At 36.1% G+C, this 17,924-nt stretch overlaps 1 protein-coding gene across 3 annotated transcripts in view; it reads left to right on the plus strand.

Moving 5' to 3' along the window:
• MYPN (myopalladin) overlaps positions 1-17,924 on the plus strand; it is a 118,791-nt gene that overhangs the window by 30,433 nt on the left and 70,434 nt on the right. For all 3 annotated transcript variants that reach the window (XM_058696496.1, XM_058696497.1, XM_058696495.1), the window contains one exon: positions 2,382-3,284. In XM_058696496.1, the coding sequence (XP_058552479.1) occupies positions 2,383-3,284 (902 nt within the window). In that variant the 5' untranslated portion in view covers position 2,382. The remainder of the gene's footprint in view (positions 1-2,381; positions 3,285-17,924) is intronic.

The raw sequence follows: 17,924 nt of genomic DNA on the forward strand, positions 1-17,924 counted from the left end.
GTGCACAAATGGGACACATTTTCAATTGGGATATCAATTATACTTTCATATACTATTTTGTATATCATTTAGTTTTCTACCAAATTAAAAATGGTATATAGTTCTATTTAATGAATATATCATAATTTAATTAACTAATTGCTTATTGAACATGGTTCAATTTTTTAATATTATCATCTATACTGTGATGAATATCTTTGTAGATAAATCTTTGCACCCATCCAACACCTTTGCATTTTCAGTTCATCTTTTTTTAAGGCACAATAGACTTCACCCAAACAAATGACTCCAGTAGTGGCAATTTCAGGCAGTAACAAGTATGTGGGAAAATATTTTGCTGTTTGTGATCTCTTTAGCCATCTCTAATTGCCCTCTCAAGGTGACTGCTTACTTTGCCAATTTAGAGGTTAGTTTAGGACAGCACTCTAAAGTTTGAGAACTAGAACAGTTCCTAGGAAGCCTTCTTTGTGATGTAAAGTGAGGCTATCATGTAAGGGAAAGGAGTGAACCAAAACAAGTTTTGTGATAGAATCATAAAGCCTAAGAGGAAGGATTACTTTCCTTTCCATCTTCCCAGCATAAGGCCTAGAACATAGTAGCCAAGAATGGCAAACAACCTTCAGCTCTATTACCATCTCTGATTGATTAGTGGTGGCTGAAGAAGTGGAGTGTTAAGACAGTCAAGATCAATGGGAAGAGCACTGTAATCTGTTAGCTGTATCATTTAAGGAAAGAAAGAGGAGTAACAGTCTACGGGTCACAAGTTTGCCATCCCTCTAGCAAATGTGTGAATAAATAAATGATAAAAGGTTAATTAATATAAAATTGCTTTGCATTACCAAACTCTCTAGTCCAGGGGGCTTTGAACTAAAGTTATGGTAGTATTTTCTTAATATTTTAAAAATTATTTATTTTTTGAATCAGTAATATCCTCATATAATTAAAACTCAAAAGTGAGGAAAGGGTATACAGTGAAATGTAGTATAGGTTGTCCTGTCTTGCACTTCATTTCCCTGTTTCCTATAACCCCTCTTCACCAATGTTAATATGAGAGACTTTTTTTAAACCTAGGCTCTAATTCCTATCTTTGTAGAAATTAAATTAATTATACCTTATTTGAAAAGGCTAAATCATTATACTTTTCAAGAGCAGATTGAACCTATAAACAATATTGAACTTAAACAACTTGTCTCTAGTCAAAAAACAAAAACATTATTTATATTCACGAACTATGTCAAATTTATATCTTCGGTAAGTAAATAAGATTATGTTGTCAGTATCTTTTTTTTCCATTTCAAAGAAGAATTTATTCACTAAACATTTATTGGGATCAAATTCCTTATGTTGGTGGACATTACATTCTAGTAGTAAAAGGAAAATGACAAGCTGCTAAAAAAATGTGCCTGCAGAGAGGCTCCTGGGAGGCTCAGTTGGTTAAGCTTCTGACTCGTGATTTCAGCTCAGCTCATGATCTCATGGTTTGTGAGATTGAGCCCCAAGTTGGGCTCTGAACTGACAACATGGAGCCTGTTTGGGATTCTCTCTCCCTCCCCCTCTGCTTGCGTTCTCTCTCTCAAAATAAATAAATAAACATTTTTTAAAATGTGCGCGTAAGATTTCTCATAGAGTTAGCTGGTACTGAGAAAACTAAACTGGGTAAAAAGTATAGGCTAGAAGGAGATTGCCACCTTATGTTGAGTCATAAAGAAGGAATCACGGAGGAGAAAATAGATGACCAGGTAATTTAAGGAAGTGAGAAATGAGTCATATAACATTGTCAAAAAGAGCATTCCAGGTATACGTGACAGCAAGTACAAATGCTGTGAGGCATTTCAGATGTGACTTTAGAATATTTAAGAAATGATAAGAAACCAGTGTGGGTGAAGCTGAATGAAAAAGTCTTGAAGCAATAGGAGATAATATCAGTTTATGTAGGGTTTTTTCTGAATTAAATGAAAAACTTTTTCATTTTTATTATTTTATTACATTCAAGGTAAAGGAGCAAATCTCTGTGTATGAAAGGTCTTTATAACTACAAGCCCTTTACAGATGGTATCAAAATTATGCTTAGAGATTGCATTTAATCTCACTATAGTTACATTATAGCTTTCACAACTGAACTTGTGTTAAAGAATTTAATTCAGTGCTTATCACCCATGCTTTTATTTTATATTACAGGGAAATCTCATTCAGTTCTTCTTCATATTACAATTTGAGGTTAATCTTTAAGTCTTCAATGGAAATTTTGTAGAAGTATCAAAATTAGGCAATTTTTTATTTCAAACTTTAAGTTCTTAAGAATCCATCATGCTCTAATAAACATAGACTTGTTATTCTTTAGAAATGACTGAAAGTTCTGTTCTTGTTATTATTTGTAACAGCATGCAAGACGACAGCGTAGAAGCTTCTACTTCCATATCTCAGCTTCTAAGAGAGAGTTATTTAGCAGAAACTAGACACCGGGGAAACAATGAAAGGAGTCGAGCAGAACCTTCCTCCAACCCTTTCCATTTTGGCAATCCTTCTGGAGCTGCTGAAGGAGGAGGAGGCCAAGATGACCTTCCAGATCTTTCAGCCTTCCTGAGCCAAGAGGAATTAGATGAAAGTGTCAATCTGGCAAGATTGGCCATCAATCATGACCCTTTGGAGAAAGCAGATGATGCTCAAGCTAGAAAACGCCTTTCATCTGATCAAATGAAACACTCACCTAAATCAAGTTTTGACCCCAACTGCTGTCAGGATAACTCTCAAGGTTCTACTAGCTCTAGAGAGAGCTCCCAGGAGGCAAAAAGGCCACAGTATAGTTCTGAAACCCAGTCCAAAAAAGTATTCTTAAATAAGGCTGCCGATTTCATTGAAGAGCTGTCTTCCCTTTTCAAAGCCCATAGCTCCAAAAGGATTAGACCTCGTGCCTGCAAAAACCACAAGAGTAAATTGGAATCTCAAAACAAACTTATGCAGGAAAATAGCTCCAGTTTATCAGATATCTCAGAAAGAAGAGAAAGATCTTCTGTTCCCATCCCTATCCCTGCAGATACTAGGGATAATGAAGTGAATCACGCCCTTGAACGGCAGGAAGCTAAGAGGCGCGAAGCTGAGCTGGCTGCCAGTGAGGCAGCTGGTGGAGACACCACCCCTGGGTCTTCACCTTCATCTTTGTACTATGAAGAACCTCTGGGGCAACCTCCCCGGTTCACTCAAAAGTTACGGAGCAGAGAAGTTCCAGAAGGAACCAGAGTACAGTTGGATTGCATAGTGGTAGGAATTCCACCACCTCAAGTAAGGTAAAAATGTCCCATTAGTAATGCTTGGTAATTGCTTTCCATCCACCTGGATCCTCCTACGTCTATCTTTTAAGTATGTGGTTTCAAAAATTATACACTCCTTTTGAGAAAAAGAGTCTAACGTAGCACTCTCCAATAGAAATATAATATCAGCCATATGTGCAATTTAAAACTTTCTAGTAGCCAGATTTCCAAAAAATAAAACGAACCAGGTGGAATTAACTTTATAATTATGTATTATTTAACCACCATATTAAAATATTATGATTTCAACAGGTAATCAATATAAAAATTATTAATACAATATTTCACCTTATTTTTGGCATACTAGAGTTTTAAAATCCAGTGTGAGTTCTACACTTATAAACAGCACATCTCAATTTGACTGCTAAATTTTCCTAGGAAATACTTAATCTGCATCTAGATTTAGTAACACTTATAGTTGAAAAAGTAGCTTGACATACCCAAGTTGTTCCAAACATAGTTCAAAATTTCCTAACAGTGGAATTCAGTATCAGTTTTTAAATTTAATTAAAATTAAATATAATTTGAAATTCAGGCTTGGTTGCACCAGCCACATTTCAAGTGCCCAATACCACATGTGGCCAGTGACTATGGTATTGGATAGCGCAGGTCTATAGCCTGAAGCTTAAAAAAAGAAAGTATTTAAGATCTATACTCAATGAATACCTGTGGCATTTTTTTAACTTTAAAGAAAGCCAAATAATAGAATAAAGATTAATAAAATAAAGATAGAATAAGGCTTTGGCCTAGTAAGATCAATTGAAAGATTCATTTTACATGTATTGTATTTATTATAAACTTTTTGATATCAGCTTAATGAACATTATTCTCCTTAAAGTCCAAGTCTTTCCCTAATATGACTGATGAGTAGAGAGGATATTAATCTTTTATGTGCCTACCAGTTAGCTTTTCTTTGAAGCAAATGAAGCTTAAGCTTCAGGGCTCCTCATTCGCATAAGCGTTTCCTAACTTTGTGGTCTAATTTTATTTTATTTTTTAAGGGGATCTTCCACATTTATGACCTTCAGGCCCCACAAAACCCAAGGTGATATTTGCAAACCCTAATATTATAATGTAATAATATATGAATAAACTGCTTTATGTGTATTGCTTTTGTAGAGAATTACTGGTATTTAGAATCCTGTAACAGTCACTTTGCCTTCCTAACCATTTATTTACTAGTAGAATATGACTTAATTACTATTTAACATTTAGTCTAGGTGTGTAAACAGGGCCTTGTCTTTTTCTTACACAGTATTCATATTATAGGTATTATGGGACAGTAATAGTATTAATAATAGTTTTATTCGTATTTGCATATTGATTCAAGAGATTCTAGTCCAAAGATGTGTTCATATACTGAATTTTGCTTTTCAAAGGCAACATAAGGCAATATTAAATATTATTTCTACAATGGTGTATACACTACTATCCAGTTATCCAAATGACCTCCTTGAGGGCAGTGGTTCTTCTGTGTATCTTGAGCACCAAGCACAGTTTCAGACCCTTAGTAGTCACTGAGAAATTTTAAGTAAACTAATGCATAAAGAAACAGGAAAACAAGAAACTAAATTTAGATTTAAATCAGGAGTGAATCATTTGACCTAAGATATGGCAAAGGGTTGAAATTGTACCACACAGAGCAGTATCTACCTTTCTACCCTAAGCATGCCTGATGACACTCTCTAGGATTCTGGTTGGTAATGCTGGTCAGATGTCATCACAGCACCATGATAGAAACTACTCAGTGACATCTGGTTGGCCTAAGTAAGCTGGGGAGCATTCAAGTTAGAGTACATGTACAACTTACTTTTCTGTTAAACCCACTACTTTTTGAACATGGGTTGGACCAAAAAAAAAAAAAAACAAAAAAAAAAACCAAAAAAACTAGACCAGATCATTCAGAACTGATTCTCCCTCTTTCTTGACCATGACAATCTCAGATACAAAAAAAAGAATTCAGTGCTCCCGTGAGAAAAATCAGCCAGGAAGAATTATAAGATACCCATTCCCCAAAAAACAAAGTTATCTGGCAGTCACTCAAAAACTACTTAACCAATTACAAATTTACAAACTTAAAAGTGAAAAAAAATGTACACAGCTTCTATGTAGCAATACTAGTTTTACCTGGAAGAATTTTCTTACTGATTGAATTCATGCCTGTATCTCAACCACTGGTTTGGTGCCGGGAAATTCCTAGGTATTCACTAAATAGTTTCCGAATGAATTAGTACTTCATTGTATGACTGCAATTATATTGAAAAAAGTTTAGAATTTTCCAGGTTAGCTACTAGCAATCATTATTTTCCTAAGTCCACAATTTATATGACTGTAATTGGAAAAATATATATTTAGCTTTTACTATGTGCTCCGCACTGTGTTCACTGCAATGACAGAGACAATATAAGATTTGTCCCTGCCCTCAAGGAGCTTGTGATTCAGTTTTAAAAGATCATCCAAATGTTTACAGTAAGAAACCATAAGAACTATCAGGCTTCAGAGAAGGGATGGAAGACTAGAAAGATCAAAGAAGGCTTCAGACATCTAAGGTGAGAAGGAGCGAGAGGATTTAGGAAGAAATCTACTCATTTATTCATTCATTCAACAAATACCTATTGAATTACTAAAGTGACTCACTGGGAGTACAAAACAACTGTGAGCTACGGGAGGTCAAGGACCTTGTTTTGAAACCAAGTCTAAAACTATTCTGAGAGGGTAGCTCACAATCTAAAAGAGCAATCGGGCAACCATGTAATCAAAACATTGCAATATTGTGTGATAAAGTCTATGACAGAAGTATGTGTAGAATGCCATAGAGGCTTCAAGGAAGATGTGATTATTTTGCCTGGAGTGCAGGATAAAGGAAGCATTCACACAGGAGGTGTCTCTTTAGTTTGAGGAGACCATCAGTGGAGGAGGAAGCAAGTGCAAAGGCCTAGAGACAAGTGTTTTCAAGCAACTGCAAGTACTTGACTATGTGAAGAACATGGGTAACAGATGAGCAAAGATGAGAGGAAGATCGAAGAAGTAGGCAGAGGGATGGGTCCTTTTAGGCCAGGTCAACTTAACATGTTTACATAAAGGCACCGATGCTGGAGTAGTAATATTTTTATATGACAGGGAGGAGACTGACCTAATTTGAAAAGAGAGTAGAGCCAGATGATTTTGCAGAACCTTGAAAGCAAAGCAGAATAGTTCAGATTTGGTTTCAAAACTGCCTGGAAACGATTTAATGTTATGTATAGGGAAGTACCAAGATGAAAGGGGGCATTTAAGTAGCATTAGTCTGGAAGAATGAGTTAGACTTGAAAAGAATGGAGTCAAGAGGCCAATTAGGAAGCTGAGGAAGGTAGCCCAGGCATCAGATGCTCTGATCAGATTTGAATGGGGGCAACGGGAAAGCAGAGAAAAATGCAAGCGAGCAAGATTTAGAAGAAAAGAAATAAAACCAAACTTGGTGACTACTGGATAGGAAGGATGAGTAAAAAATGCTACTCCACGTGCTTGAAGACGGGTACCTGAGATTATAATGGGGTCATTGGCAAGGGCTAAGAAAATGGAAGAGGTGGCTGATTTATGGCGGAGGTTAATAATTTGAGTATGAGGAGACTGAGAGATGATATCCAAATAGGCAGCTGGAAATGCAGGACTGAAGGTCAAATGGGAGGGTAGTGGAACTGGAGACATTCCAAGGAATGACCTGGACACTGGGAAATCTGGACACAATATCTCTGTAATTACAAAGGGACTATATATAAGCAGGTAACACTTGGAACTAACTTCCACTAGTGCCAGACTGGAGTAGTGTTTTCCAATCTTCTTCTAGCAGTAACTCCTCCTCCCACTTTTCTCCCCACAATGAATCTGTTACATGTTATTCCAACACACACACACACACACACACACACACACACACACACACAAACACATATTTTAAAAAATTTGGGTGGCGGGGGGGAGCCTGGGTGACTCAGTCGGTTAAGCGTCCGACTTTGCTCAGGTCATGATCTCACGGTTTCTGGGTTTGAGCCCCACATCGAGCTCTGTGCTGACAGCTCAGAGCCTGGAGCCTGCTGGGAATTTTGTGTCTCTCCGCCTCTCTGCCCCTCCCCCACTCGTGTTCTGTCTCTGTTAAAAATTTTTTTTAACTTTTATTTATTTTTGAGAGAGAGAGACAGAGAGACAGAGAGACAGAGTGTGAGTGGGGTTGGGGCAGAGAGAGATGGAGGCACAGAATCCGAAGCAGCTCCAGGCTCTGAGCTGTCAGCACAGAGCCCAACACGGGGCTCGAACCCACAAGCCCTGAGATCATGCCCTGAGCCAAAGTTGGAGGCTTAACCTACTGAGCCACCCAGGTGCCCCTACAAACACATATTTTTGAAAGATAAAATTAGAGCTTTTGAAATTGAAAAGCATTGGGATGGAAGAAGCCTGGAACTCCTGAGTCGTCTACACAGAATCCAGGGGCACAGATTTTGATCCAGAGAATTCCTTAAAAATGCATTTAAATAATAATGAGACATTTCAGTTTACCATATGGGAATATGACAGTCAAGGAGAATAATATCCTTTTCATTTTTGCAAGAAAATGTTCAAGTATATCTGGCAACTGAGGTCTAACCTTGTATCTGTGTAATCAGCATTTTTTCCATGTTCTTATAACTCTGGTTTAGCAAATTGAAAAATCATCTTTGGTATATTTGTTGATTTCCAAGTTAATTGGGCAGAAATTATCTTGTTCTGTAGAGGTGAGATCCTATATCACTGAAGGTAGTGTTTTTGAAAGCTTAATTTTGGACATAGCTTCATTGGAGGAGTTGTCTTAGAAAATGAAATACATTCATACATTACGCACAGATGAAAGAGTCTGCAGGAATTCACAGCAAATGGCCATGATCCCTTTTTGTATCCTGACTTCAAATTCTTTTCCCAGGAATGTACAGCTGCGTCACACTAAGTATGGTTGCTTGTACACAACCTTCTGAAGCAACACAAATTTACCCTTTATAGATGTCAGTGCCTGCTTTGGCTGTTTCGTTTTCCTATTGCTACTTCTGGACCTTGGCCTGCAAGTGATGTGCTCAGAAAATAAATTAGTTATAAAGACAAAGGATATTTTAAATGATTCAGGGGAAATACAAAAATATTATTAGAAATAATTATATATGATACATAGTGAAAAAATATAAAAATATTTTGAAATATTACATTATTTAGGGGCTTTTTCTTCTACCTTTTGGGAAAATCTAGATGCCTTCGTTCACTCATTTATCCAACCAATACTAAATGCCTACAGTGTGCCATATACTGTTATACAAACAATAAACAAAAATTCACCAAAATTATTATATAATTACAATTATGATAAATGTTATAAAGGATGGTGCATATAGTGAAGGCACAAAACCTTATGGGTAGGCTGTGAAAGGTTTTCTTAAAAGGTGATATTTAAGCTCAGAAATAAAAGATCCCTGGGAGTTAGCTCAGCAAAGTGGGGTTTGGGGAAAGTGTTTCAGGGTGAAGGAATAGCAAATTTGGAGGCCTTGAGTTTGTAAGACCGTTGTTGACTTTAATGAATTAAAAGAACTGGTATCCCTAGAACATAAAGAGAGAAGAGGAAATGGTTTGGGATAAGTCCAGAGAAGGGCAGAGGTGACATTTTGAGAGCCTCCTAGAACACTTTGGGTCAGCATGATCTGAGACCTCAGTGAATATGCAAATTCGCAGATTCCACCTTATACCTACTGAATCAGGATCTCCGAAAGTGAGGCCTAGACATCTGTGTTTTAACAAACTGCTGTTTGTCTCCGTGCTGAGAATTTTTGCAATTTCTTCAGAGGCATCCTTACTAGGAGGGACCTTCCCCATGTTGCATTCTTTGGTAACACTTTAGCACCTGCTTCTCAGTTCTTATTCCAACAGTACACTCCTCACAGACTTCTATTGTAGTCACCTCACCTTAGTTGGTGGTGCTTTGAGGCAAGATCTGTTCTGAGGTGGAAAACCAGGCTAATTTCTGTGGTGTCCACTTGGCCCATGGGAAGACATCTTTGCCCTTGTAAACTTTGGAAATTTAGGCTCCTTCCACTGAAGTCCTCTCTCCTTGTCCTTCCCTCTTGGGCAATACTAAATATCCTTTCACCTTAAATGTTTTTGAGGCAAGAGTTTGGTATAAATTCTCTATCCCCACAAACTCCAGAAACTCTCCAAGTCCTTGCTACTTGCCTACCAACTTTCTTTAATCAGTCTCTTGACTTCATATACACTCCCAGAGTGGACAAAGATCACCAGACTGAATTGTCTGAATTGTTTTCTAAAGTATATTTTGAATAGATACTGAAGAATATTTACATACATATATGTGCATAATATAAGAATAATAGCATAGATGTCTATGTGTCCACATATCCATTATTTTTAAGACCACTGTCTTCCTAATGCTGTCCCTTCCTCCCATCTCAGAATAACCATGAGATCAAATCTTGTGTTTTCTCTTTAGATTTTTCCTTTTTTTAATGTTTATTTATTTATTTTTGAGAGAGAGAGAGAAAGAGAGAGAGCGAGCCGGGGAGGAGCAGAGATAGAGAGACAGAGAATCGCAAGCAGGCTCTGCGCTGTCAGTGCAGAGCCTGATGTGGGGCTCGATCCCACAAACCATGAGATCATGACCTGAGCCAAAATCAAGAGTCAATGCTTAACTGACTAAGCCACCCAGGCACCCCTCTCTTTAAATTTTTCTTAATGGTTTTTCTTCGTAGTTTACAACATATCTTTATGTCTCTATATAATATTGATATGGAAGTATTTACAGGTGAATGACACAAAATCCTAGACTTCCATTAAAATAATTCAAGGCAGGAAAAAATGGAGAATATAAAAGAAACACATTTGCCGTTTGTTGATAATTTGTTGAAGCTAAGTGATATGTGTATGGTGGTTCATTATACAGCGTCTCTACTTGTGTTGTTTGAAAATTTCTATAATAAACAGCTTTAAAAAGTAATCTTAGTGAAATTCACATGTATTTTTTATGTAAGTGGAATTGTAACATACATATTCTTCTGCTGTTTGAATCTTTTCTCTAAAAACTATATCCATGATATTGCATGTAACTCTAATTCACTCATTTTCATCACTATATAGCATTTTACTGTAAGGCTAGAAGATTGTATTATTGATGTACAATTTTTCCTGATATGAACAATGTTATTATAAACACTCTAATATATTCTCCTGGTGCATGAGTGTGTCTAGGCATGGAATTGCTGGTGGAATATGTACAACAACTTCATAGTAATACCAAATTTTTTTCAAAAGAATTGTTTCAACTTACATTCCCACCAACATCGCATAACAGTTCTGGTTGTCCTACATCATTGACAATATGCGTATTATCAGACTTAAATTTTTGCCAGTCGGATAGGTATGAAATGGTATATTGTAATTTTCATTTTCATTTCCACAGGTTTTAATGAAGTTGAGATTTTTAAAAGCATGTCTATTGACCATTCAGTGTTCACTTCTACGAAGGGCCTCTTTATTTTTTTTTATTTTTATTTTTTATTTATTTATTTATTTTTTAATATATGAAATTTACTGTCAAATTGGTTTCCATACAACACCCAGTGCTCATCCCAAAAGGTGCCCTCCTCAATACCCATCACCCACCCTGCCCTCCCTCCCACCCCCCCATCAACCCTCAGTTTGTTCTCAGTTTTTAACAGTCTCTTATGCTTTGGCTCTCTCCCACTCTAACCTCTTTTTTTTTTTTTTTTTTTTTCCCTTCCCCTCCCCCATGGGTTTCTGTTACGTTTCTCAGGATCCACATAAGAGTGAAACCATATGGTATCTGTCTTTCTCTGTATGGCTTATTTCACTTAGCATCACACTCTCCAGTTCCATCCACGTTGCTACAAAAGGCCATATTTCATTTTTTCTCATTGCCACGTAGTATTCCATTGTGTATATAAACCACAATTTCTTTATCCATTCATCAGTTGATGGACATTTAGGCTCTTTCCATAATTTGGCTATTGTTGAGAGTGCTGCTATAAACATTGGGGTACAAGTGCCCCTATGCATCAGTACTCCTGTATCCCTTGGATAAATTCCTAGCAGTGCTATTGCTGGGTCATAGGGTAGGTCTATTTTTAATTTTCTGAGGAACCTCCACACTGCTTTCCAGAGTGGCTGCACCAATTTGCATTCCCACCAACAGTGCAAGAGGGTTCCCGTCTCTCCACATCCTCTCCAGCATCTATAGTCTCCTGATTTCTTCATTTTGGACGAAGGGCCTCTTTATATCTTTCATGTTTCTATCAATTTGTTTGTTTGTTTTTTCTTATTGACTTGTAAGACTTTTAAAAAATCTGATTAAGATACTAATCATATGTCATATGTGTTATGAAAACATCCTCTCTGGGTTTGACTGGCCTTTTTCTTTTCTCTATGGTATCTTTCATAATTAGATATTTTTAACTTTAGTATAAAATTAATTACATTTCTTATGGTTTTCTAATGTTTATTTTTGAAAGAGAGAGAGAGAACAGGGGAGGGGTGGAGAGAGAGAGAAAAAAGAGAATCTGAAGCAGGCTCCATACTGTCAGCGCAAAGCCAACTCAGGGCTTGAAGCCACTGACTGTGAGATCATGACCTGAGCCAACGTCAGACACTCAATCAACTGAGCCACCTAGGTGCCCCTGTGGCTTTGGTTTTTATAGTATGCTAGCTTAAGAAATTTTTCCTAAGTGGCGCATGGGTGACTCAGTTGGTTAAGCGTCCAACTTCAGCCTAGGTCATGATCTCGCTATTCCTGAATTGGAGTCCCTCATTGGGCTCTGTGCTGACAGCTCAGAACCTAAAGTCTGTTTCAGATTCTGTGTCTCTCTCCCTCTCTCTCTCTGCCCCTCTCCCATTCACTCTCTGTCTGTCTGTCTCTCTCTCAAAAATAAACATTAAAAAATTTAAAAAAAATTTTTTTCTAACCTCAAAGTAAGATATTCTTATATATTGTCTTCTAAAGTTTTATAATCATGTATTTCACATTTAAGTTTTTAATCCATTTAAAGGTGATTTTGTGTATGGTATGAAGAAGAGAATCCATTTCAGATTATTTTTAGGTTATTTTTATTAATTATTTTTATTTTTAGATTGGATAACCAACTGTTTAATCTCTAGTTTATTGAAAAGTATATCGTCCCCCCACTAATCTATAATGCCAGCTCCATCGTAGGTCAAAATTCCATAAACATGTGGAGCTAGCTCAGGGCTTTCTATTCTTTTTCTGTGGTTTATTTACTTCATTGCAATAGACTTTTCATCATTTTTATTTCCAGCCTTTTCATTTTAAGAATTTTTAGCTCTTTTTGACCTTTTGCTCTACAATATAAATTTTAGAATCATCTTTTCAAATTCCATAAGAATTTTTTTAATTTATTAAGATTTTGGGGATTGCATTGAATCTGGAGACCAATTTAGGAAGAATTTGACATCTTTAAAATATTGAGGCTTCATATTCAGGATCATAGTATAGTATATTTCTCCATCTATTTAGGTTACCTAATATTAAGCCTGAATAATTTTTTCTCTGAGTCTTACAAATCCTTGGCTAGATTTATTGATAAGTACCTCATTTTCATGATGTATAAGTGGTAGGTTTTTAAAAAACTAGATTCTATATTTGTTATATATAGATATGCAATCGACTTTGTACATTGGTTTTCTAACCAATGTAAACTTGCTACATTCTAGAGATTTTCTATAAATTTTGGGGGGAGGGGGCATTCTTCCTTTCCAATCTTGTGTCTTATATTTCATTTTCTTGACTTATGGAATTAGCTAAGCCCTTCTCTACAATGTTAAAAAGAAATGGTGACACTGGGTATTCTTATTTATAATCTTAAAGGGAATACTTTCCATTTTTCACCACTACATAAGATTTTGTTTTAAGTTTCTTTTGTTTAGGAAAATTAAGGTTTTTTAAAATCATGAATGGATGTTGGATTTTATAAAACATTTTTCTGCGTCTATTGAGATCATTATCTGACTTTTCCCCTTTATTCTTTTGATAAAGAATAGTGATTTCATAATGTTAAGCCAAACTTGAATTCTTAGGATAAACAAAATCAACACCATCAGAGTGGTCCCAATTTCAACAAATAGAAGAATTTCTTCTGAACAAAATTTTAGCATAGTCAACAGAAGAAAGGGGAAAAAAATGATACTTTAAAATATATAACAGTAGAAAGATTCAAGTACCTTGCATCAACAGAACTAGAAAATTCAATATGTTCATTTGTTCGTTCATTCAATAAAAATTCATTCAGCACTCACTATACATCAGGAACTATTCCAGGCAGTTGAAATTCATTAGTAAATAAAACAAAGTTTCCTGCCAAATTCTATTCTACTTGACATGAGGGATATAGATGATAAACAGTAAATTCAATAAATAAGTAAATTGTATAGTAATGTAGTAATAAGTACTATGAGAGAAAGAAAAGGTAAGAATTCTAGAAGGAGACAATAAAAAGTCTCTAGTCAGCCCTGTCCAAAGTAATGTAGTCCTTTAAAAAATTATTTTAGGGTTTGTGTTCATTTTCACTTTATTAATCCTCACTTTTATTTTTTCTAATTTTTTAAATATTTATTTCTGAGAGAGAGAGAGAGAGACAGAGCATGAGCAGGGGAGGGGCATAGAGAGAGGGAGACACAGAATCTGAAGCAGGCTCCAGGCTCTGAGCTGTCTGCACAGAGCCTGACGTGGGGCTTGAACTCAGGAACTGCGAGATCATGACCTGAGCCAAAGTTGGTCGCCCAGCCAACTGAGCCACCCAGGCACCCCAATCCTCACTTTTATTATTAAAATTGGTTATGTGGTAAGAAGTGGTCTTGATATCTTGATGTTAATCAACTGCTTATTTATGTTTTTCTTAAGTTACCAAGAATTTTCCACCTGGAAGAACTTAAATAAATTTTAATAAAATTTCAAGCATAAACATATCCTCCCCTTGTACTCCCAATTACTGAAATACAGCCATTGGTCATAAACACTTAAATTTGTTAACTCAGTAGCAAACAGGACATACAAAACATCAGTTTGTGTCACAAAATCCAACAAAACTTGGAGTTTTGTTAGGAAACGTCTACAATTATCTTATTGTCCCATATATTCCAGAGTCCAATGAAGTCTGTCTAGGGAAGAGTCACTCTGATGCATGGAGAGAGCTGAGGATGTCATGAAGTAAACATACTACCTATTGTCTATTTTAGGCCCTGTACACTTCACATAAGAGATCAGGCATTGTTAGGCAAAGCTGGTTTACGGCAATTCAAAGAAAGTTATTTTCTAGCCCCCAAGCCTTCTTGAAAAATGAAAACAAAACAGACTTGAGGCTATAATAATCCTAATTTGAATTTATTCATTTAACATCCATACAGCAAACATTTTTTTGGAATAGCTGTGATGTGCCATACACTGTGCTAGGAACCAGGTAAACAAATGATAAACAAAACAAACATGACTATCTCTGCCCTATGGTGTTTACCATAGTAAGGGAGAGCAGTAAGGGAGAGCAATATTAAACAAACAAACCTACAAATCAATGTATAATTATAAGTAAAGGAAACAAACATGAAAAGGGAATTATAGGAGGTAGGACAGGGACATTGGAAGGGCTGGGGCAGGGCTAAAGAAATGTTCTGAGTAATCATTCTTTTAATGAGCATTATTGCTGGTGAGTCAGAATAACACATGCAAATTACGTTTCAAAGTCATTAATGTGCTAAAGCAATGAGTCATAACATTTATCCAAGCCATATTTTTGATAAAATAGTAACCTAACAGCAGTAACCAAAAATCCAGTTAAATCTGAAAACGTGTCTCTTCAGCGTTTTCATTCCGAGGCTTGGTAGCTAGCCAAATTAGCAGATCTGGCAAGCTACGCTTAGTGCTTTAAAACTGGGTCCTTCTTTTTCATTTGGACCTGCCTTATTTTCCCAGATCACTGACTCATTTCTGTTAAGCCATGAATCACGTCTGGCACTCCTGTCCTTCTGTAAGTGTCATGAGGATTTGGCATTCTAAAACGTGCACCTTGGGCAGGGCATTTCTGTGAAAACATTCCCTAACATGGATAGATGTTTGAAGATAGTGTGTTTCCTTCTTACCCTCAGAAGTCTTCAGGATAGCCAAGTAAATTTTAATACTTTTTTGAAGGCATCCTGACCGGCACATTATTTCTGAGTGGGTCATGGTATTAAAGTCAGAGTGACGGTTACTGATTGTTCTGTGGGACTGGCTGAAGCTATCCTGCCATCTGAGTAAGAACAAAAACGTTTCTGACAGGGAGTTTGGGTATTTGAATCATTTCACTTATTGACTTCTGGCTGTCCAATTGCTCTAGATGTTTCCACTCTCACTTTGGTAAGGAAGAACAACATTAACTAAAGAAATGAGATAACCTTATAATGTTTATATAAGGGAAGATATTTGTTTATTTGTTTTGAATAGTTATTTCTATTTGCTTTGTCAAATTAATACAGGTACATTGCTTAAAAAGTCAAACAATATTAAAGAATAGAACCATTTCAACTCGCTTTGCAGTTTCCTATTTATTTACCTCTAGATTTCTAAATAAAATGCCAGTAGTTTTCAATTTTTTTGTTCTCAGGACCCCTTTACAATCTTAAAAGTTATTGAGGCCCAAAAGAGGTTTTGTGTTTATAAGTTACATCTATATTTATCATATTAGAAATAAAACAGAAATTTTTTAAATAGTTGTTTCTTATTCATTTTTAAATAACAATAATGAACATGTAAACGTAAGTAATTTTGAGGGGTGCCTGAGTGGCTCAGTCGGTCAAGCGTCCAACTCTTGATTTCGGCTCAGGTCATGATTTCACAGTCGTGGGATCCAGCCCCGCATCAGCACAGAGCCTGCTTGGGATCCTCTGTCTCCCTCTCTCTCTGCCCCTCATTCCCTTCTCAGAAATAAAAAATCACAATAATTTTATGAAAAATAACTTTTCAAAAAATTTTTTAGTGAGAAGAGTGACATTGTTGTTCATTTTTTGCAAATCTCTTTAATGTCTGGCTTAATAGAAGACAGCTAGAGTCTCATATTTGCATCTGCATTCAGTTTGTTGTAATATGTTGTTTGGGTTGAAGTAAACTTTTAAAATCTGGTCTTACGGAGATATGTAATTGGAAACAGGAGGAATATTTCAATAGCCTTTCAGGTAACATGGATATTCCTATTTGGTACTACATCAAAATTCAGTTAGCAGTAGTTTCTTAAAGCATAGTTGCAGTGTGAAATCTGAAACCACACCAGTGAACTTTTGTGTTGGTGTTTTTTGGGTTTTTTTAACCAATGAACTTTTGTACTCCGCTTTACTAAAACCCTTTGTCCATCCTGAAGTTTGAACAGATAATACCATGCATTGGTAATTTGGAAAATGAGTAATGCCGATCTTCTGAATGTTGACACATTTTATTATCTTATATTAAAAAAACACACTTGTTAATATCATCATTTGATTTCATCAAAAAGCCTTTATATATTGGGAAGCCCTAAATTTATGACGAGAGATACAAGTTTTCAAAACTTTAATTTTTCCTTGAAAGCTCCAATATTTTTTTTCATTGGCAACAAGGGTATTGGTTATCTTTTCACCGCAAACAACAGGCTTATTTCATTCATTTGTGAGAAAACATTTGCCAGATACCCAGGTCTGAATAATCATAATTTGCCAGTTGTTTCAAGTTCAACTATTGTTTCATGCATTTAATGCTCAGTTCAACTCAAAAAAAATCACACCAGTGCTCTTCCATATCCAGTAGTAATGCTTTCTGCTATTTCCCATTTCGCCACCTACAATGATGAAAAGAAGTAAACTCAATGTTGAGATTTAATAAAGGGCATGATTTGTACTGCTTCAACAAGGACATTTGTAAGTGAAACTGAATTTTTTTTTAACTGCAAGTGTGGAACTGAGAAACACAGTGACCACAAGTCAACTTTTGGCAGTGCCTTAACTTGCGCCTACACCAGCAATTCTACTCACTGTGGCTTTTGCACCATCAGTGTAAATGTCAACACAGTGAAAAGGCAAACAATATTTTAGTATTATATAAACGTAGCTTTGTCTTCGCAGAAAGTGAACTATACTTTGAGAACCACTGTAATATGCTTGCACCACTCTTGTCTGGTCTTTACTAACCCAGCACCTTTTCCCCCTCGTTGTCTCTATATAATCATATCACACTGTTGTTTTTAAAAAATATTTCATGTTTACCTTGTTGTTACTAGGTAAGTATTATTCACTGACAATACAAGTAGGGTAAAATGGATGTCTCCTTGCTTGTACAACCTTTTTCTTTTTTTGAAGCTGGAGTGGATTACTGTCTTGTTGTTGCTGTTGTTGTTGTTGTTGTCATTGTTGTTGTTATGTGCTTAGTTCAGCAGTCCTATCACAAATTTGTCTCAATTCTCCAATATATTTGTAAAATGTCTCCTAAATATTCTGTTTCATTCAGTTGAGCCACAAGGCCTATTTGTTTCTCTGTAGAGAAATCTCTCCAGAATCCCTTCTCCTTGTTCCAATATGAAGCAG

Source organism: Neofelis nebulosa, chromosome 13 (genome assembly GCF_028018385.1).
Source record: "Neofelis nebulosa isolate mNeoNeb1 chromosome 13, mNeoNeb1.pri, whole genome shotgun sequence".
Lineage (NCBI taxonomy): Eukaryota > Metazoa > Chordata > Mammalia > Carnivora > Felidae > Neofelis > Neofelis nebulosa.